General features: G+C 40.9%; 4 protein-coding genes across 8 annotated transcripts; 3 read left to right on the plus strand and 1 right to left on the minus strand.

Annotated features, from left to right (window-relative positions):
- Positions 1-44: 44 nt before the first annotated feature.
- On the minus strand, positions 45-2,303 carry LOC120455251 (splicing factor U2AF 50 kDa subunit). Its single transcript, XM_039641248.1, has 5 exons — positions 2,147-2,303; positions 1,008-1,571; positions 851-939; positions 668-790; positions 45-592 (listed from the first exon to the last, which is right to left on the minus strand). The coding sequence occupies exons 1-5, from the start codon at positions 2,157-2,159 to the stop codon at positions 131-133; spliced, it is 1,251 nt and encodes a 416-aa protein (XP_039497182.1). The 5' UTR covers positions 2,160-2,303; the 3' UTR covers positions 45-130.
- A 279-nt stretch (positions 2,304-2,582) lies between these two features.
- Positions 2,583-4,547, plus strand: LOC120455250. Its single transcript, XM_039641247.1, has 8 exons — positions 2,583-3,305; positions 3,369-3,477; positions 3,535-3,670; positions 3,731-3,875; positions 3,928-4,004; positions 4,061-4,176; positions 4,230-4,344; positions 4,412-4,547. Exons 1-8 carry the CDS (start codon positions 2,659-2,661, stop codon positions 4,510-4,512), a joined length of 1,446 nt encoding a protein of 481 aa, XP_039497181.1. The 5' UTR covers positions 2,583-2,658; the 3' UTR covers positions 4,513-4,547.
- A 251-nt stretch (positions 4,548-4,798) lies between these two features.
- LOC120455249 (protein no-on-transient A) lies at positions 4,799-13,478 on the plus strand. Its single transcript, XM_039641245.2, has 6 exons — positions 4,799-5,246; positions 6,111-7,374; positions 7,574-7,876; positions 7,945-8,000; positions 9,096-13,043; positions 13,275-13,478. The coding sequence occupies exons 1-5, from the start codon at positions 4,896-4,898 to the stop codon at positions 9,201-9,203; spliced, it is 2,082 nt and encodes a 693-aa protein (XP_039497179.1). The 5' UTR covers positions 4,799-4,895; the 3' UTR covers positions 9,204-13,043; positions 13,275-13,478.
- Positions 13,479-14,739: 1,261 nt separating this feature from the next.
- LOC120455247 (furin-like protease 2) lies at positions 14,740-23,040 on the plus strand. Of its 5 annotated transcripts, none has more exons than XM_039641243.2 (16): positions 14,771-14,894; positions 16,536-17,469; positions 17,537-17,641; positions 17,703-17,778; positions 17,851-17,951; positions 18,248-18,382; positions 18,440-18,599; positions 18,653-20,180; positions 20,239-20,426; positions 20,500-20,656; positions 20,713-20,987; positions 21,095-21,380; positions 21,453-21,652; positions 21,717-22,004; positions 22,069-22,292; positions 22,356-23,040. In XM_039641243.2, the coding sequence occupies exons 2-16, from the start codon at positions 16,666-16,668 to the stop codon at positions 22,779-22,781; spliced, it is 4,953 nt and encodes a 1,650-aa protein (XP_039497177.1). In that variant the 5' UTR covers positions 14,771-14,894; positions 16,536-16,665; the 3' UTR covers positions 22,782-23,040. The 5 variants fall into 5 exon arrangements, with proteins under 5 accessions (XP_039497173.1, XP_039497177.1, XP_039497172.1 ...); XM_039641242.1 differs by having other exon boundaries at positions 14,772-14,894; positions 17,851-17,960; XM_039641239.1 differs by having other exon boundaries at positions 14,740-14,881; positions 17,703-17,960.
- The last annotated feature ends 11 nt before the right edge of the window (positions 23,041-23,051 follow it).

Consider the following 23,051-nt stretch of genomic DNA (forward strand, 5'->3'; position numbering starts at 1 on the left):
TGCTCACATCGATATAATCGCCTATCCCTTTCTATTTCATGGTATTTTCGTAGTCAAATCGTAAATTGTTACTTTTATTGTGATATTTATTGGACAATCGGTGAATGTGAGAAATATGATTTACTTGTATTTAGAATTCGCGTCTATGGTACTTGTCAGGATCGAAATATGATGTGACCACAACGCGGTCGCTAAATTTGCGTCCGGTAAGTGCTTGCTGCGCCTTCTGACAGTCGAGAACCGAGTTAAATTCGACAAAGACCTTGCCGCATCCCGGAACTTCTACGCCCTCGATGGGACGCGGGATTTCCACGCTCCGCACAACTCCGTATTTCGTGCACTCTTCCTTGATATCCTCCAAGATATCCTCGTACTCCTCCTCGTCCCGCAGTTCATCGGGCGTTACCATGTTGAGCAAGCAGAGAACCTCAGTCGGTGGTCCAGAGGTCACCACATTTGACAGGCCCGGAACTTGTAGCATTACGGACTGCGTGGTGTTGGCTGCGTTCTGAGCATTCTTGGCGCCCACACTGGCTCGTTGAACAATCAGTTTCTTGTCACCCAGCTGCATTCCGTTCAGGCCAGCAATTGACTGAAAATTGTATTGCGAATTAAAAAGAGAGAGAGTTAATATTGTATTTGTTTGCAATTTAAAGTAGTTTCATACCTGATCTGTGATGCTAAGATCCACATATTCACAGAAAGCGTAGCCTTTGCTTAACCCAGTAGCAGCATCCTTAACAAGGTTAAAAGCTCGTAGCTTGCCAAACGACAAAAGCAGTTCCTTAACCTAAAAGAGAATACATGTTTTAAAGAATACAAATAGAAACCCATAATAAGTTGAACCAACCTGATCGTCGTTTAGATAGTTCGGTAGACCTCCAATGAAGATTTTGTGAGGCGAGTCCGGGACCACTGTCGAAATAACACCACTGGAAACTGTTGTGGGATGGATTTGATTAGACCTTGTAACAACAAAGTGAAAAATAGGGATCTTGGTTACTTACCAACAGCGGGCTTTATTGCCGGGGTGTCTGTAATACCCGGCATGGGCTGGTAATCATGCGGACGCCTAATCTTTAAGCTCTGCCCCTTCAAATTGATGCCATCGAATGCCATTGCCTGGGTGGTTTCATCAATCGAACGGAATTCGAGGAAAGCAAAGTTTTTGTCCAAGTTGATCTGGCAGGCCAAGACGGGACTGCCGGCCGCCTGAGCGAGGCCAACTAAATGCATCTGTTGGTTGAAGAATTCCATCATTTCCTCCTCGGTGACGCCAAACGGAATGTTGCCGACATACAGGCGGCGCGCCTGTCGGGTAATCGTCGATCCGACCACGGGCACCGCCGTCTGTGGCGTATCCGGCACAACGCTGGCCGGAATCTGTCCGGACGCCTGCATGGCTTTGTACTGCATAGGGGTGATGTGCTCGAATCCCGGCGGCGGCACATCCCAATAAAGCGAGGGCTTGCGCCTCGAGTTCCGGTGGTGGCGACGATCCCTGGAGCGTTCGCGATGGCGGTCACGGGAGCGGGAACGATGGCGGCGTCTTTCGCGATCACGTTCACGGTCTGCAAAAATAATATGCAAGCATTAAACAAATTTATTCTCCAATCGCGATTTTCGCAAATGTGTCCCCTGAAGTGCACGCAATTGTTACCAGCTGCATACACACTGATTCACGTACACACACTTGTAAGACTTATACATGAATATATTTTGGTGTATGTTTTCTGTGCTTAAATGCGTTTATGGTTATAAAAACTTCACTTTATTCTTTGTATGCAAATATTTATGGTTGAAATTTATTCTTATCTCAAAATGCACTGTATTTCATTAAAAATAGACACAAAAATCGACGTTTGTACATATGTATGAATGAACAAACCGCCGAAGCAGAAAAAAAAAAACAACCGGTCTAGAATGAACGCGAATATTATCAAAAACCTAATCCAACAGACCTTTTTAACATATAAAGTAATGTAGGAAGGAGGAGACTCTAATGCCGTGATAAACAAATTCAGTTGCACATTTTTCCCTTTGCATAAATTTATAGTTGTATGTATGTATACACATACATCTATTTATGCACACTTGGGCACCAAATACAGTGCGACCATTTACTTGCACTGTTAATTGAACTCACCATCATAGCCCATTGTTGTTGCTGAATCAAATGTAAATCTCTTTTAACGAAAACAATTTTTACTATATAAAATGCTGATGAAAAATCTATCCCTCTATTGCGTATATTAACACAGATACCAGTGAAACGACTTAAAAAAGAACACGTGAAAACTGAAGAACAATGGAATGGACCACCGATGGCAGAGTACTTGCAGTTTATCGAACTGTGGCATTTTCGGAAGTATCGCGAAACGACTTATCGACATGACCTTAAATTGTAAGGTGTAAAACCTAGGATTAAAATGGATTACTGATACCTAAATTATTTTTGTAAATTGTTACACAGAAAAATACGTTTAAGCAATAACATTCTGCAAATCTGTAACTATTTTTTTCCCGATATTCTCGTAATGAAACAGAAAACTGTGACGTCACGCTGAATTGTACACCACCTTCTCAAGCATGCTGCAATTGTTTTGTTTTGATTGAGAGCAGAAATACCGGTGTTTTTGTCATTGAATCGATTATATTATGAGCATTAAGATATATCTACCGTGCAACCATTATTACCTTAAGAAGCCCACCAATTTGTATGGTCAAGTGCAGATAAATGAGGATAATGTCGTATCGTATTACGTTCTGGAAGCATCCGATTTGGAGTTCAGTGATAAGGCCATACATCATGAATCGGGCAATATGCGTTTCCTGGGCTCCATTCTCAACGAGGATTTCAATGCAGATCAAAACCAATATCTAAAGTTCAATATGCGACTGTGCTTCACATACAATAGCAGTCAGGCAAATATAACCCTGGTTTACCTCGGCATTACACCCGAATATCTGAAGCACATTAAAGTAATCCTGTACGATAAGCAAATGGTACGAAATCTGTACGTATCTGGGGAATCAGTGAATAGCCGATCCTTAGAATACAATGATAATGATAGCATTGATTGCGACTTTCTGGAGCTCTCTAGACTGAATCAACCCACTGTTGAGACCCCAAACTATCCAAAGAACAATGCCAAAAAGAGTATCCAATATGGGTTCACATTCATTGCCGATTCTCCCATTAAGATTTTTGAATATATTGCTGAAAATGTATTTGTTAACAGCATTATGGTTCATACAACTATTTATAAGCATTTTAAGGAATGGCAGGCAGCATGTGATAAAGGGTAATTAAACTAGATCGATGGTACTACATTTCATATTACTATTACTAGTTTTCTATCACGCAGATCTCGACCGGCTAATATAGCACTTGATAGAATACTGGGGATTCTATTGATGTTAATACTATTTTCACTTACCACACAGCCAGGTGATTTTCTAATACAAATATCTCATGTAAGTCCGCCTTCCAAATTTGATTGTATTTGACATTTATTTGCTGATTTATTCTAGTATGTCATTGACGAATTGTACAGCCTGTTGAAAGTATTAGAGGGCAGCCCCATTGGCCTCAAGTTAAATATACATTTAAATAATTTCTTTCTCGACTGCTTTAAATATCATATTGAGCTGTGGTCAACATTTTTGGGTAAGCGTTCCGTCTACTTAAAATCAAGATGAGATGGTTAACATTGTTATTTTACTACAGATTTCATCGAACCTTTAGTGCGACAAGTTTTCTTGGCCATCGGAGTGATTGGGTGCTTGGGTTTCACATTCCAGATAGCATTACTAGTGGATTTAATATCCATTATTGGGCTACATTCGCATTGCTTTTATATTTATACCAAAGTGTAAGCTTCTGTAACATATACCGGCCTCTTTTAACCATTCTTATTTTTATAGCCTTTACAATGTGGAAAGAAGAGGTCTTTCTGTTCTATGGCAAGTGGTTCGAGGCAACCGTTACAACATTTTAAAAGGCATGTTTGCTAATATAACCACAAGGTTCAGTTTAACAAATTGATATACCTTTCAGGCCGCACAGAGTCCCACAACTATATGAATCGGCAATTATATCTAGCAACAATATTTTTCTCGGCCATTCTGTTTTTGTTTCCGACTACCCTTGTCTACTACATAGTTTTTGCTGCTGTAAGTTTGATAGAAACTTGTTTAATTTGATTATAATACAAGTCCCTTTATAGCTAAAGGCACTCACATTTGCCGCTCTTAGTATATTTGATTTTTTGCGAAGAAAACTAATGTATCTCCCGATTGAAGTCTATATAAAACGGGTTTTAAGAGGGTGTAATGATTTAGGTAATTGTATGAAGAATGTGCATGCATAAATAGATATTTATATCATGATTTCTCCATTGACTTTCAGATTCTATTCAAATCAAAGATGTTTCACACCACGAAAACGCTTTTCTGTTGCACAAACAACAGAAAACCAACGTGACAGTGTATAAAATTACAACTTTTTAATCGTAGCAATAAATAAACTATAAAATACATGTAAATATTATATATTGTGACTTTATTTGCTCAAGACATAAAAATAGCCTACAAATCACTATGGTACATTAACATTAATAATAAAAACAACGAAATTAGCAACTATAGTTTTGTTTCGCATTTTTAACAGCAAGATGTATTCGACATCTTTGTTTTTATTATATATTTATCGATATCATTATTGTTCCATTTCACACAGACCAAAATCGGCATTGTGCCACCACCTTTGCTGTATACGTCTAATCGTTTCAAGTGCTTTGTTCCTTTACATTCAGTTTTTCAATTTTGAGGACAGTTGTCAAAGAGTTGTAGCAAGCACTTTTTAATACAAAAAAGGATATAATATTAATAAAATGGAAAGTGCGGGGAAACAGGACAATAACGCCACACAACCGTTGCCCCAACGCCAGCAGCGGGGAAATCAGCAGGCCAACAAAAATCTCGGAAAGCACAATGCTCAAAAACAAAATGATTCCGTGGATGGATGCCCGGCTGAAAAGAAGTCGAGATTCGGTGGTCCAAATGCCCAGAATCAGAACCAGAACCAAAATCAAAATGGTGGTGGTGGTGCAGCTGGTGGCCCCAATCAAAATAAGAACTTTGGAAACAACAAGGGTGGGTTCGCTGGAAACCGCAATCGCAACAACAACAACAATCGGGCTGGAAATCAAAACCGGACTTTTCCAGGCACTAACAATGCCAATGTAAGTTATCTTAATTTAATATATTTGATTAGATTGCAGCGGTAACTTCATTGTATACAAACATTAGGTATTATTCACTTTTTTCGGGTGTACTTGCCACATACATCTTTAAACAAACGTATACATACATGCATATTATTGCCGTTACGGATAATTGTTGCAAATTTATTTATGTACAAATGTGCAATTATTTAGCGAGCATATGTGTGTGTAATTGTATCGAATACATACAAAATGAACAGTTGTAGCCAAATATACAGGTGCATGTAAATACATAAGTTCATCTATGTATATGTGCGTCTTTTCTAAATAAAAAAGAAGTCACATATTTTATAATGGTTTGCTTAATGGTTTGCTTATTGAAAAAATTAATTAACCACGACCAATTTTGCTTCGTATAGTGGACTTTGCTAGGATCCAAAAGTATCGCGTGCTTACTGAACTACAAATAGTAAAATTGAGCAAATTGCTTACCTTAGTCTATAACCTGTTTACCCTGGCACTTAAAGCATAAAATCAATCGGATAATTGGTGCTAGATAGTTTTTATAACAACCAGCAAGAGATTGTGAATTGTATACATTATAATCTAGCATCTGTTGACTTCTATCCCTTAGCTGCTAGGGCTTGTAACCTTATCAGATATTAATGCTGTATCTGCTGTACATGTATAAAAAAAAACTTTGCATTTATATGGGGGGATAGTAAATACCTCTACGTTTCAGTGGCCCGTCTGAAGCGCCAATTCAATCGATGTTACATCAGTTCGTATTCGTCTTTGGCTGGATTGAATTGACGGTACTCCAGATGTGGCTCACATACCAATCTCATTTTGTACTTATTCAACTGTATAACACAAATATAGCAAAAGCCCAATAACGAAACGTCAAAGGCGGACGGTGCTAATGCACCTGCTAAGAACAATGAACCGCAAACTGCAGCTGCTGGCCAAAATCAAGCGAATCAGAACGCCAGCAAGGGCCAAAATCAACGGCAAGGGCAAAACCAAAATCAAGTCCATGGTCAAGGAAATCAAGGAGGACCTGGCAATCAAGGAAATCAAGGAGGAGCAGGCAATCAAGGAGGCCAAGGAAATCAAGGAGGACCAGGAAATCAAGGAAATGGTCAAGGATTTAGAGGTCGCAACGTTGGTAACAATCAAGGTGGCGGTTTCTCCGGAGGTCCGCAGAACCAGCAGCGTGACAACAGAAACCGGGGTGGTCCACGTCCTAGCGGAGGTCCTGGTGGTATGATGAACAACACCAATATGGGTGGTGGAGGTGGTGGTGGTCCGCGCGGCGGTGAGGACTTCTTCATTACCCAGCGGTTGCGCGGCCTGTCTGGACCAACCTTTGAGCTGGAACCAGTAGAAGTGCCCACGGAGACCAAGTTCTCTGGACGAAATCGTCTCTATGTGGGCAACCTGACCAATGACATCACCGACGATGAGCTGCGCGAGATGTTCAAGCCATATGGCGAGATCAGCGAGATATTCTCGAACCTGGATAAGAACTTTACATTCCTAAAGGTCGACTATCATCCCAATGCCGAGAAGGCCAAACGCGCCCTAGATGGATCGATGCGAAAAGGTCGCCAGTTGCGGGTACGATTCGCACCCAATGCCACCATTTTGCGGGTGAGCAATCTCACACCGTTTGTGTCCAACGAGCTGCTGTACAAGTCCTTCGAAATCTTCGGTCCGATCGAGAGGGCCAGCATCACCGTCGACGATCGTGGCAAGCATATGGGCGAGGGTATAGTTGAGTTTGCCAAGAAGTCATCCGCCAGCGCCTGCCTGAGATTGTGTAATGAGAAATGCTTCTTTCTGACTGCTTCCCTACGGCCGTGCCTGGTGGACCCGATGGAGGTGAACGACGACACCGACGGACTGCCGGAGAAGGCGTTCAACAAGAAGATGCCCGACTTTAACCAAGAGCGGAGCATTGGTCCGCGCTTCGCCGATTCCAATTCGTTTGAGCACGAGTACGGATCGCGCTGGAAGCAGCTCCACAATTTGTTCAAAACCAAGCAGGACGCACTCAAACGCGAGCTGAAAATGGAGGAGGACAAGTTGGAGGCTCAGATGGAGTACGCTCGCTATGAACAAGAAACTGAACTGTTGCGTCAAGGTTAGTATATGCCATGATTTAATCAGATTTTCCAAAGACCAATGCATTTTAACAATTTGCCTATAGTAATAATACAATTAAAGTGTTAAAATGGTTAGCGCAACATATTTAAATTGCTGCTTAAATGTCAGCTATCAGAAATCTTCGGGCGATCTAAAATGAATTTCTTCTCTATTAAATACATACACTTATCTTTCAGAGCTACGAAAACGCGAAGTGGACAACGAGCGCAAGAAATTAGAGTGGGAGATGCGCGAGAAGCAGGCCGAGGAGATGCGCAAGCGCGAGGAGGAGACCATGCGACGCCATCAGACCGAGATGCAGAGCCACATGAATCGGCAGGAGGAGGACATACTCCGTCGGCAGCAGGAAACACTGTTTATGAAGGCGCAGCAGCTTAACTCGTTGCTGGATCAGCAGGAGGGATTTGGGGGCGGCGGCAACAACTCCAGTTTTGACAACTTCGGCGGTAACAGCAATTCGCCATTTGAAGTTTTTAGAGGTATGCGATTTAATAGCTATTTTTCAATGATCCTCCTTTAATATAACCGATATTTGCTTTTGCAATAGGCAATAACAACAACAATTCCACAATGATTGGAAACAATTCTGGCCCCAACACACAGGTATGTCCAAGTCCAAAATACTATACAACGAAATATTCAGTGCCACCAGATTTGTGGTTGAACGACTGTCTATAACCCAATACATAATATACTTTATGAAAATTCATATAAATTACATACTTCTCGGGCAATTCTCCAGATCGGGTCAATTTCGAAAAGTTATAACCGTTTTTCGGGGAGAATGTAGAGATTCTAATAACATTATAAAAGGGGCGGGTAGCAACTTTATTAAATGTTACACAGGAGGATTATTCTTTAAATGCGCTAATGTAAAGCGTTACAATACATTTGCTTTTGCAATTATTTCTGTAAATCAAACTTCAAAACTGGGATTCGCATACTTATCTTCTCTTATAAACTTTATATGTTTTGGGTGCCTGAAAAATAATGAAAAGTCAAAAGATGTCGCTATTCGCCGCGAAATAATTCACCATCTTTATTCTTAAAGGTAGGAAACATCGAAATGCAAGTTTAACTCTTGGGTTTGTGAATTGTGGTAGCACTTCTCATTCTTAACTAGAGGTTAAGTATTAAAACCTCAGATCAAAGTTGTGTTATCATCTAATAAGTAAATCTGTCGAAATCGTTGGAGTGTTTCGTATGACAGCAGTTACAGCATCTTCGTCTAAGGTCCATCTGCTCGAAGGTGAAACTTTAAACAATAGAAAACTATGCGAGATGCTTAAATAGAAAATAGTTATAAATAATCTCTGATAGCTGCTTTCATCAGCCATTTCGTTTATATCTGCAGGTCTGGAAAAATATAAATTATATAAAATGTGGGATACATTTAGGATTTTTATATGTATTTAATTTTGCGTTGTGATTAACATGTTTCATCATAAATCTCATTAATGTATTGTGCTTAAAGTGCTTGTAAACAAAGTCAACTCTTTGTGCATACGAATCAGAAGTTGGGAATCGAGATTTCATCGATATATTCGGTTTGGGAATATGCGGTTAGGTATTTAATAATGGGATTGGGTGTGGTGGGGCCACAGACACAAATATAACATAATTCCCCTCTTTTTGAATTGGGCTCCTTATGGCTAATGCAACACTCAATTGAACACTTGTATTTCCTTGCTTGAATAGGACTCCTTCGCTTTTGAATTTGGGGTTAACAATATGAACCAAGGCGGCAATCAACGTGGAAATAATGGCGGAGGAAATAATGTCCCATGGGGACGACGACGTTTTTAGACACTGGATCGATCAAACATATAAGGATGAGACTTGACGTACTCTCAAATATTGATAACATTTCACATTTTAACTGTTCGCTTGCGAGCAAACAGAACGAACTTGCTTAAAAGGATCGTCTTGTCGAATGCACCCAAATATGATTTGATTTAATATTTAGTCAAATATTATCAATCGTCTATCGGTCATACATTTTAAAGGCAACTAACAAACTATGAGTAATGACACGCAAAGGATGAACCTTACAAAATATTATACAATTTGAATCCCAAAATGATTGCTTATAGGTGCAACGCTGCACCAAAAAACGAAATCATTACGTACATATGCTTAATCATACCTATAATTTAAGATTATGTATGTGTCGACTACATTCTCCAGTAATTTAATTCTTTTTTGTCCATCATTCAAATGAAATATATATAAAAATATATTGCTAATCGACTTATTTGATCATAAAACAAAATATAAAATAATTCAAAAACGTAAAAACACTTCGAGAATCTGGTGAGTATTCCGGATGAGCGCATGGACTTGATCTGGTCTGGATCCTTCAACTCATTCGATGTCCACTAATGGATCTTTAGGTTGTGCAGAAATATTCTAAGCATTCCCAGTATTTTGTTGATCCCTTCATTAATTTATGATTAACAACTTTGTTTCTGGGAGTAGTCAATTACAAGACTAAAAATTTCTTGAGTCTAAATTACATATTATTTTCTGTACAATTTTATTGTCCATTTTAACTATTGATCTGGAAAATAAGAAAATTTTTTGCGCATTTCTAACACTAAGTTTGGTAATAATTTTATTTTGCTTTTTGTTGCATTTTTTTTATATGTTTATTTATGTTATTTTTTGTCTCCTACCCTTTTTTTTTTTGTAAACTATCCTTGCTATTCTACCAAATATGTAGAAAGATTTATCAAAGCTGAGTATTGTAGTATATGGAATTTTTGGGAAATGATTTTTGTGATTGGGGAAAATGTAAAGAGAAAACGTTCAAACGCTAATGGATACATTTCTCGCCAATTTTGGATGCTACTGGAAAACACTTCATTCTTAGACCTAGATTTTGGTTATCTACGCCGTTTTCTTGCAAAATCCCAGACCGCTACAAAAAATTGCTGATTTCTATGTTAACACAAACACTGTGTTTGTGTTTTATACCCTTTCACCTTTCATTTTGCTTAAAAATACATAGGCAGACCCACACAGCAGCAAATTAAATGTAGATGTTATTAATTGTCATACAAATCATTTTAATATATATATATTAGAATATGGAAAAGACTACTTTAATCAAACAAACATTGATCTTTGAAATCAAACATGAAATATTTACATTTTGATTAATTCTGGGTGTTGGCACAGAAAATTAATAATTTTAATAAATTAATAAACAATGCCGTGTATAGCATCTCTTTCATTTTTTTAATTTTGCCGGGATGAAAAATAAACCGAAATAGACTTCCAAAGTTCCCATGCGAACATTACAATGTCATATTGGAATGAAGATGTCAACTTATGTTATTCGGGATTTACCTGTACTTATTATATTAATATTCTTATACCCTTACAGAAAGTATTTTTGTCACAAGTTGCAACGCATCAATGGAAAGAATTCTTAAACAGCATCTCACCATAGCAATTTAACTTAACGATTGTTATTTCAACAATTTATTCGGGGCAGTATTTTTTTTTAGTTTTAACGAACGCTGTAGTCGAGTACCTCGACTATAAAACACCCTGTATTTCTAGGGGTGTTATGGTATACAAGCAGCAGGGACTGCTTCCGCGCTGCTAAGCCATATGGAATTTATCTGCTTAATCTAAAGTTTCACTCAAGATACGGACAGACAGTCTAGTCGACAAGAAATCCCCATCAATTAATTACAGATATCAACAAATCTAGTATACTCTCTTACTCCCCGAGTAACAGGTATATAGACTTCCAAGATAAAACTATCGGATGGGTTCTTTCTCTTCATATATCATACGTATTTCTTTGCTAGAGCACAATATTTTTAACATTTACATTACATTTCCCAATGTTATTATTAAAAAGGAACAAATATTTTGGCCTTTGTGCTTTCTTCATTTTTTAAATTCTATGTTTTAATAATGCCATTTTAACTGTTTTACTCTCGCATCGTAATATTTATTTGGCCGAAAATCGGTTATGAAGAACAAGGCATTGCATATGGTTTTTAGCAATCAAAGGCGATAAATTTGAGTAGTTATTGTGGTTTATGGGAGAAGAGGGGGGTATTGTGAAATGAGGAATGTGGGTTAACAAAACAACGTCTCGCGATTTCCCATGAAAAATGCTCTCTGAGAAGGATGAATATTTCAATGCCATGGCGATTGGGAAAAGGTAATGCCTGCCCTTGTGAAATTTTTATTAATTTACCTCCATACAGCTAAAATAATTTAATTATTTTCATATTCAAGTTCTTTTACAGGTTTATTTAATGAATGTATGATGACTTGCATCGTATTGCATGTACAATGACATTGGAATCTTTTTAGACGGAACGTCGCTCTATTGCACTTGGTGTAATATTGTGAACACGATTAATATTTGCACTTTTGGGATATTGTCTTTTATGGCACAACTATCCATTTGGGTATCGAAATCGATTTCTTCTGCCAGCAATTAATTGCACAATGATCAGCTTTTCTGTACCCTTACACAATTGATTTTGAATAGGCCTGAACTTCGGGTGCATTTTGCTGAAATGTAGGGTATACTACCTTTCGACCTTAGGGAGTAGTAGTTTCCCTCGCTTATTTCTCATTTTTCTCCTCCTTCCAATCTTTCAAAACAATACTGGTTTCAATAAACTATACGTTTATAAAACATCTAACCGCTACTGCTTCTCGCCTATTGTATAATTTTATCACCAAAAAGGGCATCAATGAATGATTATTAAATGTTTTAAAGCACTATGTTGTGGCCATTCATGTTGATTGAAACATGAAACTTGAAACAGCACATGAGTGGGCGAATGTCAAGAGTAATCTATGTTTATAAACAAAATAATAGTTAGATGGATAAAACACATCCAAATTGAAGTAGGAATTGGCAAAGGATATCTGTTGTTAAGTTACTAATCTTTTCTTCTAACTTCCTAAAAACAAAACAGTGATTCAGTCTTGCTTCAAAGGTTTAAAACTACAAAACTGGATGGTTTCCGTCTCAAAAAGTAAATTGGTAATGAATTTTATTTGTGATTTTTTTTATAATAAATGGTGGGTAGTCGGTTTTGAATTTTTTTTTAATATGGAATGACTGCATTCTAAATGCTCACAAATGAAAAGTTTATCTGAATTGGTACGAACTTGTTCTTTTACGCATTTAAATCGATATATTAATATATCTATAAAATCTATAATTCGTTGTTCTTAAATCAGTCTGATAACTCACAACTAAATGTATTGCATTTAAATATGCATTGTATATTGATATACAGAAATACTTTGGTTTTTGTAATAAAATGCGTTCGGCGATCAATCAAACATACGATAATCAAGTACGAGTATGTTTATTTGTTTTAATGCATTCAATCGAAAATAGATCATTGCCCAAGACTGGCTATATAAAATATCTACTAAATTTTAGCGACTGAAATATAAATTAAAATGTTTGTTTTGTGGATGAGATTCTCTTAAATTATTTGCGTGTGGATTTTTGGGTTCGAGCCAGCGATTAGCTGTTTTTTCGATGAAACTCTTCAGCTTTGGCCGAAGATGATATATTTTCAAGATCGCAATACGGTGTCTTTGCTCGCAAATGAAGTCCAAATCGACTGGCAGCAAAGCGCTAACTTAAATCAGGTAATCTATGTTAAAATGCCTCCCGCACTTTTAAGCTATAAAGTGTTTCCTAAAGAAAATTAGCATTGTTCGATCAACGTTGCTTGGTTCTATAAGACCCTGCAACGTGGGCCTGTTGTCGATTTTCCGTTTATTTTTTTTTTTTATTTATTATGCAGCACTTCCTTAACTGAGCTGCATTATCAAAAACTCACTACCAGAATTGTTGACTAATACAGTTTATGTTTGCAGGAGATCAAACGTATTGACGATCCTATAAATGGAACTACTTCAAACATCACCCTACCAGATTTGGATTCAAATATAATGGCTTTCATATTGGAACAGTTCTCGTCTAATGTGCTTTATACAAAAATTGTACAATTTGTTGGTGGCAACTTTAAAAACCACACTCAGCTGGATCAAATATTATTAAAAAATGCATATACAATTTCATTTGGCCAATTGTTTTATAATTATTTGGGACGGACCTGCGATGGGCTGAAATGAAAAGCTGATTTAAAAAGTATCAAAACATATTAATTAAAATAAATAATATCACTTCTAATCTACTGCTTTAATTTAACGTTTAAATAATATTATTTAACGTTATTAATCAACGGCTGTTTACTTATGATACCCATCTGGCAACACTGCAAAACTGATCTAAAAATATATTTCAACTGCATTTTACGCAGGATAACTGGCATTTAAAACTATAAAGAGCGACCAAAAAGAAAGCTTATAATTTAATATAGCTGAATAACAGGCAAGCTATTAATTTTTTTATTTATTTTATGGCGAAACCAGCTTGACTTAATGGCTTGCCGTATTTCGGGCAACATAAAATAATGCGCCGATAAGCCTAAATTAAATAGGACTTCATTATAATGTTACTTCCAGTGCGGTTTTATTACAGTGTACCTTCAATTTGCGTCTGCTTAAGGTTTGTGTATTACTTCCCATTGGAAACAACCATAACCTGTCCTAACTGCTAATAATTGTTTAATGGCGAAGCAGCAGATATTAAAAAGTAGCGCGTTGCCTTCGCATCTATTTGTATTTGCGTGTGTGTGTGAATACCGGGGCTTAAAATGCATACATACATACATTTCGGATTTGCCAAAATCTCTGGCTTACATACATACATGCAAACATATTTACGGGGGATTTTGTACGACTGGATTCATTTGTTTTTCGGGTCATAAAAAAAGCGGAAAATGGAAACGCTAATCTCGGCTAACCAATAACAACGAAAACCTTGCGCTGCCGCTAAATGTTATCTCTTGTTTGAATGTCAGCGCTTAGAGAGCGTCTTCGCACGTATGTATGTACGTTACATACATACGTATGTATGGATGGATGGACAAGCTTCCAGCGGTTTGTGTGTATGTATGTACTTGGCTTGCACGAAAGTTTCAGTTTCCTATCGAAACACGTCTTAAATGTGTATTTATCATCGGCTGTGGTACGAAATGCACGTCGGTGTATGCGTGCGTACGTAATAGTTGATATTTCTCTTTTTTTATTGTTACAGCACGGTTGCGTGTTATGTTTTGCATTTTGTTTTGAAAGCTCCAAAAGCTGTGCTTTATGTAAAAACATACATACATACGTACTCTTGCCAATGTACGAATGTTTGATTGCACGATTGTATGTATGTTTGTACGTATGTTAATACTTGGCGTGTGTTTGTGTATGCGGTTAGCACAAATCCAGCGAGAAAGAAACAACCAACGTTGGCTATATGTATTAACTTCAAAATAAAGTTCAGTTTAAGCTGGAGCGCAGTCGAGGTTGCGTCGCTTGTTCGTTCGGTCGGCTTTTTGGTCTTTCGGCTTTCGGCTAGTTCCTATATTGTATGTACGCATGGTAAGCACGCGTTCTCTTTCGCTTTTCAAGTCTCAGTTTCCGTTTTCAGTCTGTTCGATTGCGCTTGCATCGCATTGCATTGATTTAACAATAAATAAATAAAGCTTAAAGAGTGTATCTGTGATTTATTTCTAAATGTGACTACTTTGAGCCAACATATGCATAAATATGTATGTACATATAATGCTTGGGATTACATGAATCGCTGTTGCCATTTCTGATGCACAATGATGTATGTATGCACGCAAAGAGCATACAAATGCATGCTTGCATTACGTGATTTCATACATCTGTGATGTATCTATGTATGTATGTATGCACCATCGAAATGGCAACTCTTACGCATAAAAATTGCAAATGTGTATAAAGCCCCACGGACACACACAGCCACACAAACATTATCAGACCCAAATGTATACATACAAAAATAAGTTGGCTTGGTGGCTTAATTGTTGTTTTTTTGTTGATAGTGTGCACACAGTGCGAAATTAGTGTGATTAAATATGGAGATGTGTGATTTAATAAGTGTGTGGGAATCACAGCGAGAGTGAGTGAGGTGGAAAATGGGAGATGTACAAGCTGAACTTGCCCAGAAACATACATAAGTACATACAAACATGTTTGTAGGATTATGTTCGGCAAAGTGAAGTATTTCCTTACAAGCAAACACATCCATATACGTTTTTAGACGAATGGCACAGTAAAACAGAAACCGGAATCGATGTTGTATGTACATATGATACTGTTGATATGATAGTGTAGCCATAATTTTATAGCCTTCTTATGTTGCACTTGCGTCTAGCTATGCAATCACTGGCATGCATAACTACCTATGTATGTTCATCGGAAAATGGGATAAACATATGTATGCATACATACATGCGTATGCACCCATAAAAATTTAAAGAAGCGTGCACAAATTTAAACATCAATAATATTAATTTACATACAGCGCCGTGTGCAGGCATACATACATTATTTTCTTATTGGCAACGCATTGGGAATGTCCAATTGGTTTGATTATAAAACTAAATTTCTTCGTTAATTTACGTTTTTGGGCTATCCCTCTGATTTAATAGTGTTTTTAAATAAGGAAACGGTTTTTGAAGGGCTAGTAACTACTATCTAGTTTTCCGTTTACTTAATCATAACTTTTTAGTTCCATTGTGAATTTAATTGCTATATGGTTCACTAAAAGTTCGGGTTTCTTAATGTGTTAATTGGATATATGATTAGAAGGGTTCTTGCATAATGCACATTTGGCAGACCAATTGCATCTTACATTTTGGAAAACTTTCCGGCAGAAAACAATAGAATCAAACGATATGTGGATATACATAGATATACATATACCTCATGTACGGAGATATATGGCTTACTCATTGTTAACACTTACCTGTAGTTCCCCACAGATGATTCTGTTGTGTCATCCCACGAACAATGGAACATCGCAAATAGGCACCTCATTAATAAGTAAGCACAAACCATTTCGGCCAGAAATATCTGTGATATATGAATCATTTTGGCATCTCTGGTTATAAAACAGCCCACGTTTAACCGGTCCAAGGTTTTAATTTGGGTCTCTCACCCAACTCGAATTCAATCTACAATTGAAGTGCTTTTTCGTGTTCTCTTTTGCAGATACTAGATCGTGAGATACGAGATCAAAAAAATAGATTCATGAGTACGACAACAGGAAAGGGAAACGTCGCAAAAGGACTCTTCGGGAGAATCAAACTACCTTAATACCATTAGCTAAACTTAGTTAAATATGTCAAATACGGGTTCCAGCCGAGTTACCATCGGTAGAATTGGATCCACGCCACAGATCACAGATCCATGGTCGTCCGGCTTGGAGAAGAAGCGACCTTCCCGCTGTGGAGGTCCCAAATCTCTCGGAGAGCCAACGTACCGAAAGATCGGACGGCGGAAGATACTCCAAATGCGAGTCCATGACCCTGGAACGACTGCAACACAAAGAGCAACAGAAACGGCAACGGCAAAACTCAATAGAATCTATTTATGTACAATTAACCGAATGGCACAGAGCTGTATATATTTTGTATTATTTTTAGTAATCCTAAGCCCAAATACTAGTTGTGCTCTGCGGAGTAGTGCGGGTGAGACTCAGAATTATGCCGGAATACTCAGCAACGATAGTGCATCGACCACCACATATGATGTGTCGTCGCTGCACAGCAGTAGAAGAACAAACCCCCCATCATCATCTGCTAATGATGATGCTTATGTTGATTATCATAATGATACAGAGCTCCACAAGGTCGACTCAGGCCTTACGGGAGGTGATAGAGCGGGTCAAGCACAGGCCATTAGCGGCGGCAAATATGATTATAACTATAAAAATACTCACACACATGCCAGTGCGAAAGATGAAATTGTCGACCCGCTTGAACAGCAGTCGAATAGCCTCGACTTCGACGGGGTCGATATGTTTGGCGCCTTCAGCATTCCCGAGGAGGCGATATACACAAATGAGTTCGCCGTCAACATTCCAGCTGGCAAGCAAATGGCGGATGTTATAGCTTCCAAACATGGATTTATTAACAGAGGACAGGTAAGCAATCATCCTCAATCGTCCAGCTTTTAAATGGCATTAGGACTCACACTTTTCTCCATTTTAGATCGGATCCCTGGACAACTACTACCTGTTTCAGCACCATCATGTATCGAAGCGTTCGCTGCGCTCCAGTCGCAAGCATCAGGGCGCTCTTAAATCAGAGAACGAGGTGTGTACTATTCAACAGATATCCAGTTGGAGCAGACATGCAAATCTTGATTGCCTTACAGGTGAAATGGATGCAGCAACAGCACGAGAAGGTGCGCCGAAAGAGGGACGGCCCCTATCAGGACTTACCCACCTACAGTCCGTATAATCTTTTACGCCAACACGGCGGCTACGTTGTCGATCCGAATCCGCATCTTTCATTCTCCCCAGAATCGATTTCGTTAGCCTCGCACTCACAGCGTATGGAGTACCGGGATGTCAGCTCGCATTTTATCTTTCCGGATCCGTTGTTTAAGGAACAGTGGTATCTGGTGAGTAAAGTATGTAATCATCTCTCATTTAAATGCATGCTTCATGAATCCATATATTTTATAGTCCATTAGTTCGATTGTCTTTCCCATCTGCGTAGTTTCTGTTGAAACATTCAATTATTTGCTACTAACCGTGCGTTATGTTGATTTCCAATACTTTATAATTGTATAGTCTTTTTTTTAACATGCCTAATTTGTAAATGTTTGGATTTCTTTGTTGAGTGATTGCCTGTTTTTGCATATCTTTTTACTCATCGCCAACCAATCTATTAAATCCCACGATAATCGCTTTGTAGAATGGCGGCGCCAAGGATGGCTTGGACATGAACGTGGGCCCCGCCTGGCAAAAGGGTTACACCGGCAAAGGCGTGGTTGTGTCCATTCTGGACGACGGCATTCAGACAAACCATCCCGACTTGGCCCAAAACTATGTAAGTATCACTCAACAAAAAAAGTCAATCAATTGTTAAAAAACTATTTAAACACAGGACCCCGAAGCCTCTTTCGACATAAACGGCAACGATTCGGATCCCACGCCACAGGACAATGGTGACAACAAACACGGAACCAGATGCGCTGGCGAAGTGGCCGCGGTGGCTTTCAACAATTATTGCGGAGTGGGAGTGGCGTACAATGCCAGCATTGGTGGTAAGTGATCATGGTTAGTATCAACTTTACTCTATTAAACTGTCCGCTATTAGGAGTACGAATGCTGGACGGAAAGGTCAATGATGTGGTTGAGGCACAGGCATTGAGTCTCAATCCCTCCCACATCGATATATACAGCGCTTCCTGGGGACCGGAGGATGATGGCTCCACCGTTGATGGTCCTGGTCCGTTGGCCCGCCGTGCTTTCATCTACGGAGTGACCAGCGGTCGACAGGGCAAGGGCTCGATTTTCGTTTGGGCCTCTGGCAACGGTGGGCGCTACACCGACTCCTGCAACTGCGATGGCTACACCAATTCGATCTTCACCCTTTCCATTTCGAGTGCCACTCAAGCCGGGTACAAGCCCTGGTACCTGGAGGAGTGCTCCTCCACGCTGGCTACCACCTACAGCTCCGGAACGCCGGGACATGACAAGAGCGTTGCCACCGTCGACATGGACGGCAGCCTGAGGCCCGATCATATCTGTACCGTGGAACATACGGGCACTTCGGCTTCGGCACCTCTGGCAGCCGGCATCTGCGCCCTGGCGCTAGAGGCCAATCCGGAATTGACTTGGCGCGACATGCAATACTTGGTGGTTTACACCTCAAGACCGGCGCCACTGGAAAGGGAGAACGGATGGACGCTGAACGGTGTGAAGCGAAAGTACAGTCATAAGTTTGGATACGGATTAATGGATGCTGGAGCAATGGTGTCGCTGGCGGAGCAGTGGACATCCGTGCCGCCGCAGCATATCTGCAAGTCGCGAGAAAACAATGAGGATCGCAAGATAGATGGTGCATATGGGTACACTTTAGCCACGCATATGGACGTTAATGGATGTGCGGGCACCATCAACGAAGTGCGTTACCTAGAGCATGTACAATGTCGCATTACGCTACGGTTTTTCCCGCGAGGAAATCTCCGCATCCTGCTCACCTCGCCGATGGGCACTACCAGTACCCTGTTGTTCGAAAGGCCGCGCGACATTGTCAAGTCCAACTTCGATGACTGGCCCTTCCTGAGTGTTCACTTTTGGGGCGAGAAGGCGGAGGGCCGCTGGACCCTGCAGGTGATCAACGGTGGCCGCCGGCGCGTCAATCAACCGGGCATCCTGTCCAAGTGGCAACTGATATTCTATGGCACTTCCACACAGCCCATGCGGCTCAAGTCTGAGCTGCTCAACAGCAGTCCCCAGCTACGCAGCCCCAGCAGCTCCAATCCATTCCTCTTCCCATCAGCCTCAAACATTGGCCAGCCTGCCAACGAGGGAGGAAACTTCAACACAGATAGCTTTGCCAGTTACCTTAACTATCAGAACATCTTTAGCAGCGCTGGCTCTGATCCGGAACCGGCAACAGCTACGCTTGACGGTCAGAATGTTACCGCATCGATTGCTTCCGGTTCATCCGCTGATACCCTTGGATTTACCGCCTCTGCTGCCCAACTGGTGGTGGCGCCCGAAACGAGGGACGGCGACAAAAAGATCCTGCACTCCTGCGATGCCGAGTGCGACTCTTCCGGCTGCTATGGCCGTGGACCCACACAGTGCGTTGCATGCAGTCACTACCGCCTGGACAAGTAAGTAGTGCACCATGCGATTGGGAAGCTGTGGCTTAATAGTTTTCTGTTTCCACAGTACTTGTGTAAGTCGCTGCCCCCCGCGCTCCTTCCCAAACCAGGTGGGAATTTGCTGGCCCTGTCACGATACCTGCGAAACGTGCGCTGGCGCCGGACCCGACAGCTGCCTCACCTGTGCTCCGGCCCACCTGCACGTCATCGATCTCGCCGTCTGCCTGCAATTCTGCCCGGACGGATATTTTGAAAGTAATAAGCGCTGTTCTTCAAATATCATAAATTCTGATGTTAAACAAATATTTCTTTGTAATCTCCATTGCAGACAGCAGGAACCGAACCTGCGTTCCCTGCGAGCCCAACTGTGCCTCATGCCAGGACCATCCCGAGTACTGCACTAGCTGTGATCACCATTTGGTCATGCATGAGCACAAATGCTACTCGGCCTGTCCCTTGGATACGTACGAAACGGAGGATAACAAGTGAGTATAAATGGCAACTGGAATAAGTAAATTGTTAATCCTACAAACTTGAATAGATGTGCCTTCTGCCACTCGACTTGCGCCACCTGCAATGGCCCCACGGACCAGGACTGCATCACGTGCCGCTCGAGTCGATATGCCTGGCAAAACAAATGCCTTATTAGCTGTCCGGACGGATTCTATGCCGACAAGAAACGGCTGGAGTGCATGCCCTGCCAGGAGGGATGTAAGACCTGCACCAGCAACGGAGTTTGCTCCGAGTGCCTTCAAAACTGGACGCTGACCAAGAGGGACAAGTGCATCGTGAGCGGCAGTGAAGGCTGCAGTGAATGTAAGCGCTGATTAACCAGTACTATATTTGCTTAGCATCGTAAGCTTACCTTATTTATAATTAATTGAGTTTATGTATATTATGTCCTATTACTCTCCCGTCTGCAGCGGAGTTCTTTAGCTTAAGTGAGGGACAGTGCCGCCCGTGCCACGCATCCTGCGGCAGCTGCAACGGACCGGCGGATACGAACTGCATGTCCTGCCCCCCGAATCGACTGCTGGAACAGAGTCGCTGTGTGAGCGGCTGTAAGGAGGGCTTTTTCATGGAAGCGGGCTCCCTTTGCTCACCATGTCTGCACACATGCAGCCAGTGCGTCTCGCGGACGAACTGCAGCAACTGCTCCAAGGGTCTGGAGCTGCAAAACGGCGAATGCCGTACCACCTGTGCCGATGGGTAAGCTGTTCAAGTTCCACCAGCGTCCTGGAACTGCAGCTCAATGTCTGCCGTGTTTTTGTGTCATTATAGTTACTACAGCGATCGTGGCATTTGTGCCAAGTGCTATTTGAGCTGCCACACCTGCAGCGGGCCGAGGCGCAACCAGTGCGTCCAGTGCCCGGCTGGATGGCAACTGGCTGCCGGCGAATGCCATCCCGAGTGCCCCGAGGGCTTCTACAAGTCTGACTTTGGATGCCAGAAGTGTCACCATTACTGCAAGACGTGCAACGGTATGATATACTTATCTAATTGGCGATCTTCTTGTTAATGTGTTTGCTCCTATTTCGTTTCCAGATGCTGGACCATTGGCCTGCACTTCGTGTCCCCCGCACTCGATGCTCGATGGCGGCCTGTGCATGGAGTGTCTGAGCTCACAATATTACGATACCACGTCGGCAACCTGCAAAACGTGCCACGATTCGTGCCGCTCCTGCTTTGGACCCGGCCAGTTCTCCTGCAAGGCCTGTGTTCCGCCGCTCCACTTGGACCAGCTGAACAGCCAGTGCGTGTCCTGCTGCCAAAACCAAACGTTGGCCGAAAAGACTTCGTCAGCAGCGTGCTGCAATTGCGACGGAGTAACCGGTAAGGACGCAATTCAATTTGTGTTAGTAGCATATAGTGTTATTTAAATCGAAACACATTTCAGGCGAGTGCAAGGCCACGTCGACGGGTGGCAAGAGGCGCACGGTTGTTGGCAGCGGGAGTGCGTACAAAAGCAGCGAATCCAAGCACGGATCCTTTGAGAGCGATGGCAATGCCAGGGAGTTCGTCCTGCGACTGGACTCTCCGCTGACGGCGATCACAGCCATTGCTGTGGCCATATGCCTGCTAATAATAACAATATTCTCCATAATTTTTGCTGTTCTACAGGTAAGCGAGAAGCAGAGGTAATTGAATAGCGTTATAACGTAATGTTTCGTACTTTTTGTGCAGCGCAATAGCAACCATGTGTCCAGAAATTCAGTGCGATATAGGAAAATAGCGAACACGTCGTCGGGAAGGCGAAAGAACTTGTCAGCTAAGCCCACTAGCGATGCAAGATTCATTTTTAACATTGGCGAAGACGAAGATACAGATGGTGATAATTCCGATGACGAGATGGACGGCAACGTGGGCACGGATATAAACAGGATCGTCTACGACCGCAAAGGCAATGAACATGGACACGAATTTTACATTGAGAGTACAAATGATATAGATGCGATCGAGTTTCACTGCAAAGGAGCCCAGAAAGTAGAGACCCAACCACGTAGGTGCAATGCGAACGGAGATGATGATATTCTTCAATACGATAGGAATACGAATACGAATGCGGACAGAAATCCGTCAACCACAAGCCGTACAAACATCCGTAGCTGATTGATTGATCAATGGACAACGCGACAGCGAACGTAATTGTACCAACCAACCAACCAACCAACCATCAAGAACTTTGATCTTGGCTTTCTTGCTCTGGACTAGTAAATTGTAACCTTGCTTTGAGGAATATAGCGAATCGAAATATTTAACATCTGAAAATGATAAAAATTTATATGTGATTGTGAATTGTTTTTATATATATATTTGTAAATTTAATGTTTGTATTAAATTTTTATGAAAAATGTTATGTCAAGTTGAATAATGACAGTG

Source organism: Drosophila santomea, chromosome X (genome assembly GCF_016746245.2).
Source record: "Drosophila santomea strain STO CAGO 1482 chromosome X, Prin_Dsan_1.1, whole genome shotgun sequence".
Classification (NCBI taxonomy): Eukaryota; Metazoa; Arthropoda; class Insecta; order Diptera; family Drosophilidae; genus Drosophila; species Drosophila santomea.

Bases quoted from the DNA above. Each gene is read 5' to 3' on its own strand.
- LOC120455251 (XM_039641248.1), bottom strand. The intron at 791-850 runs GTTGGTTCAACT...ATTCTCTTTTAG, and splicing joins ACTATCTAAACGACGATCAG to GTTAAGGAACTGCTTTTGTC. The intron at 593-667 runs GTATGAAACTAC...TACAATTTTCAG, and splicing joins ATCTTAGCATCACAGATCAG to TCAATTGCTGGCCTGAACGG.
- LOC120455249 (XM_039641245.2), top strand. From the start codon at position 4,896: ATGGAAAGTGCGGGGAAACAGGACAATAACGCCACACAACCGTTGCCC. The intron at 7,877-7,944 runs GTATGCGATTTA...CTTTTGCAATAG, and splicing joins GCCATTTGAAGTTTTTAGAG to GCAATAACAACAACAATTCC. The intron at 8,001-9,095 runs GTATGTCCAAGT...TTGCTTGAATAG, and splicing joins ATTCTGGCCCCAACACACAG to GACTCCTTCGCTTTTGAATT.
- LOC120455250 (XM_039641247.1), top strand. From the start codon at position 2,659: ATGAGCATTAAGATATATCTACCGTGCAACCATTATTACCTTAAGAAG. The intron at 3,478-3,534 runs GTAAGTCCGCCT...GATTTATTCTAG, and splicing joins TTCTAATACAAATATCTCAT to TATGTCATTGACGAATTGTA. The intron at 4,177-4,229 runs GTAAGTTTGATA...GTCCCTTTATAG, and splicing joins ACTACATAGTTTTTGCTGCT to CTAAAGGCACTCACATTTGC.
- LOC120455247 (XM_039641239.1), top strand. From the start codon at position 16,666: ATGTCAAATACGGGTTCCAGCCGAGTTACCATCGGTAGAATTGGATCC. The intron at 20,427-20,499 runs GTAATAAGCGCT...TCTCCATTGCAG, and splicing joins CCCGGACGGATATTTTGAAA to ACAGCAGGAACCGAACCTGC. The intron at 22,293-22,355 runs GTAAGCGAGAAG...CTTTTTGTGCAG, and splicing joins TAATTTTTGCTGTTCTACAG to CGCAATAGCAACCATGTGTC.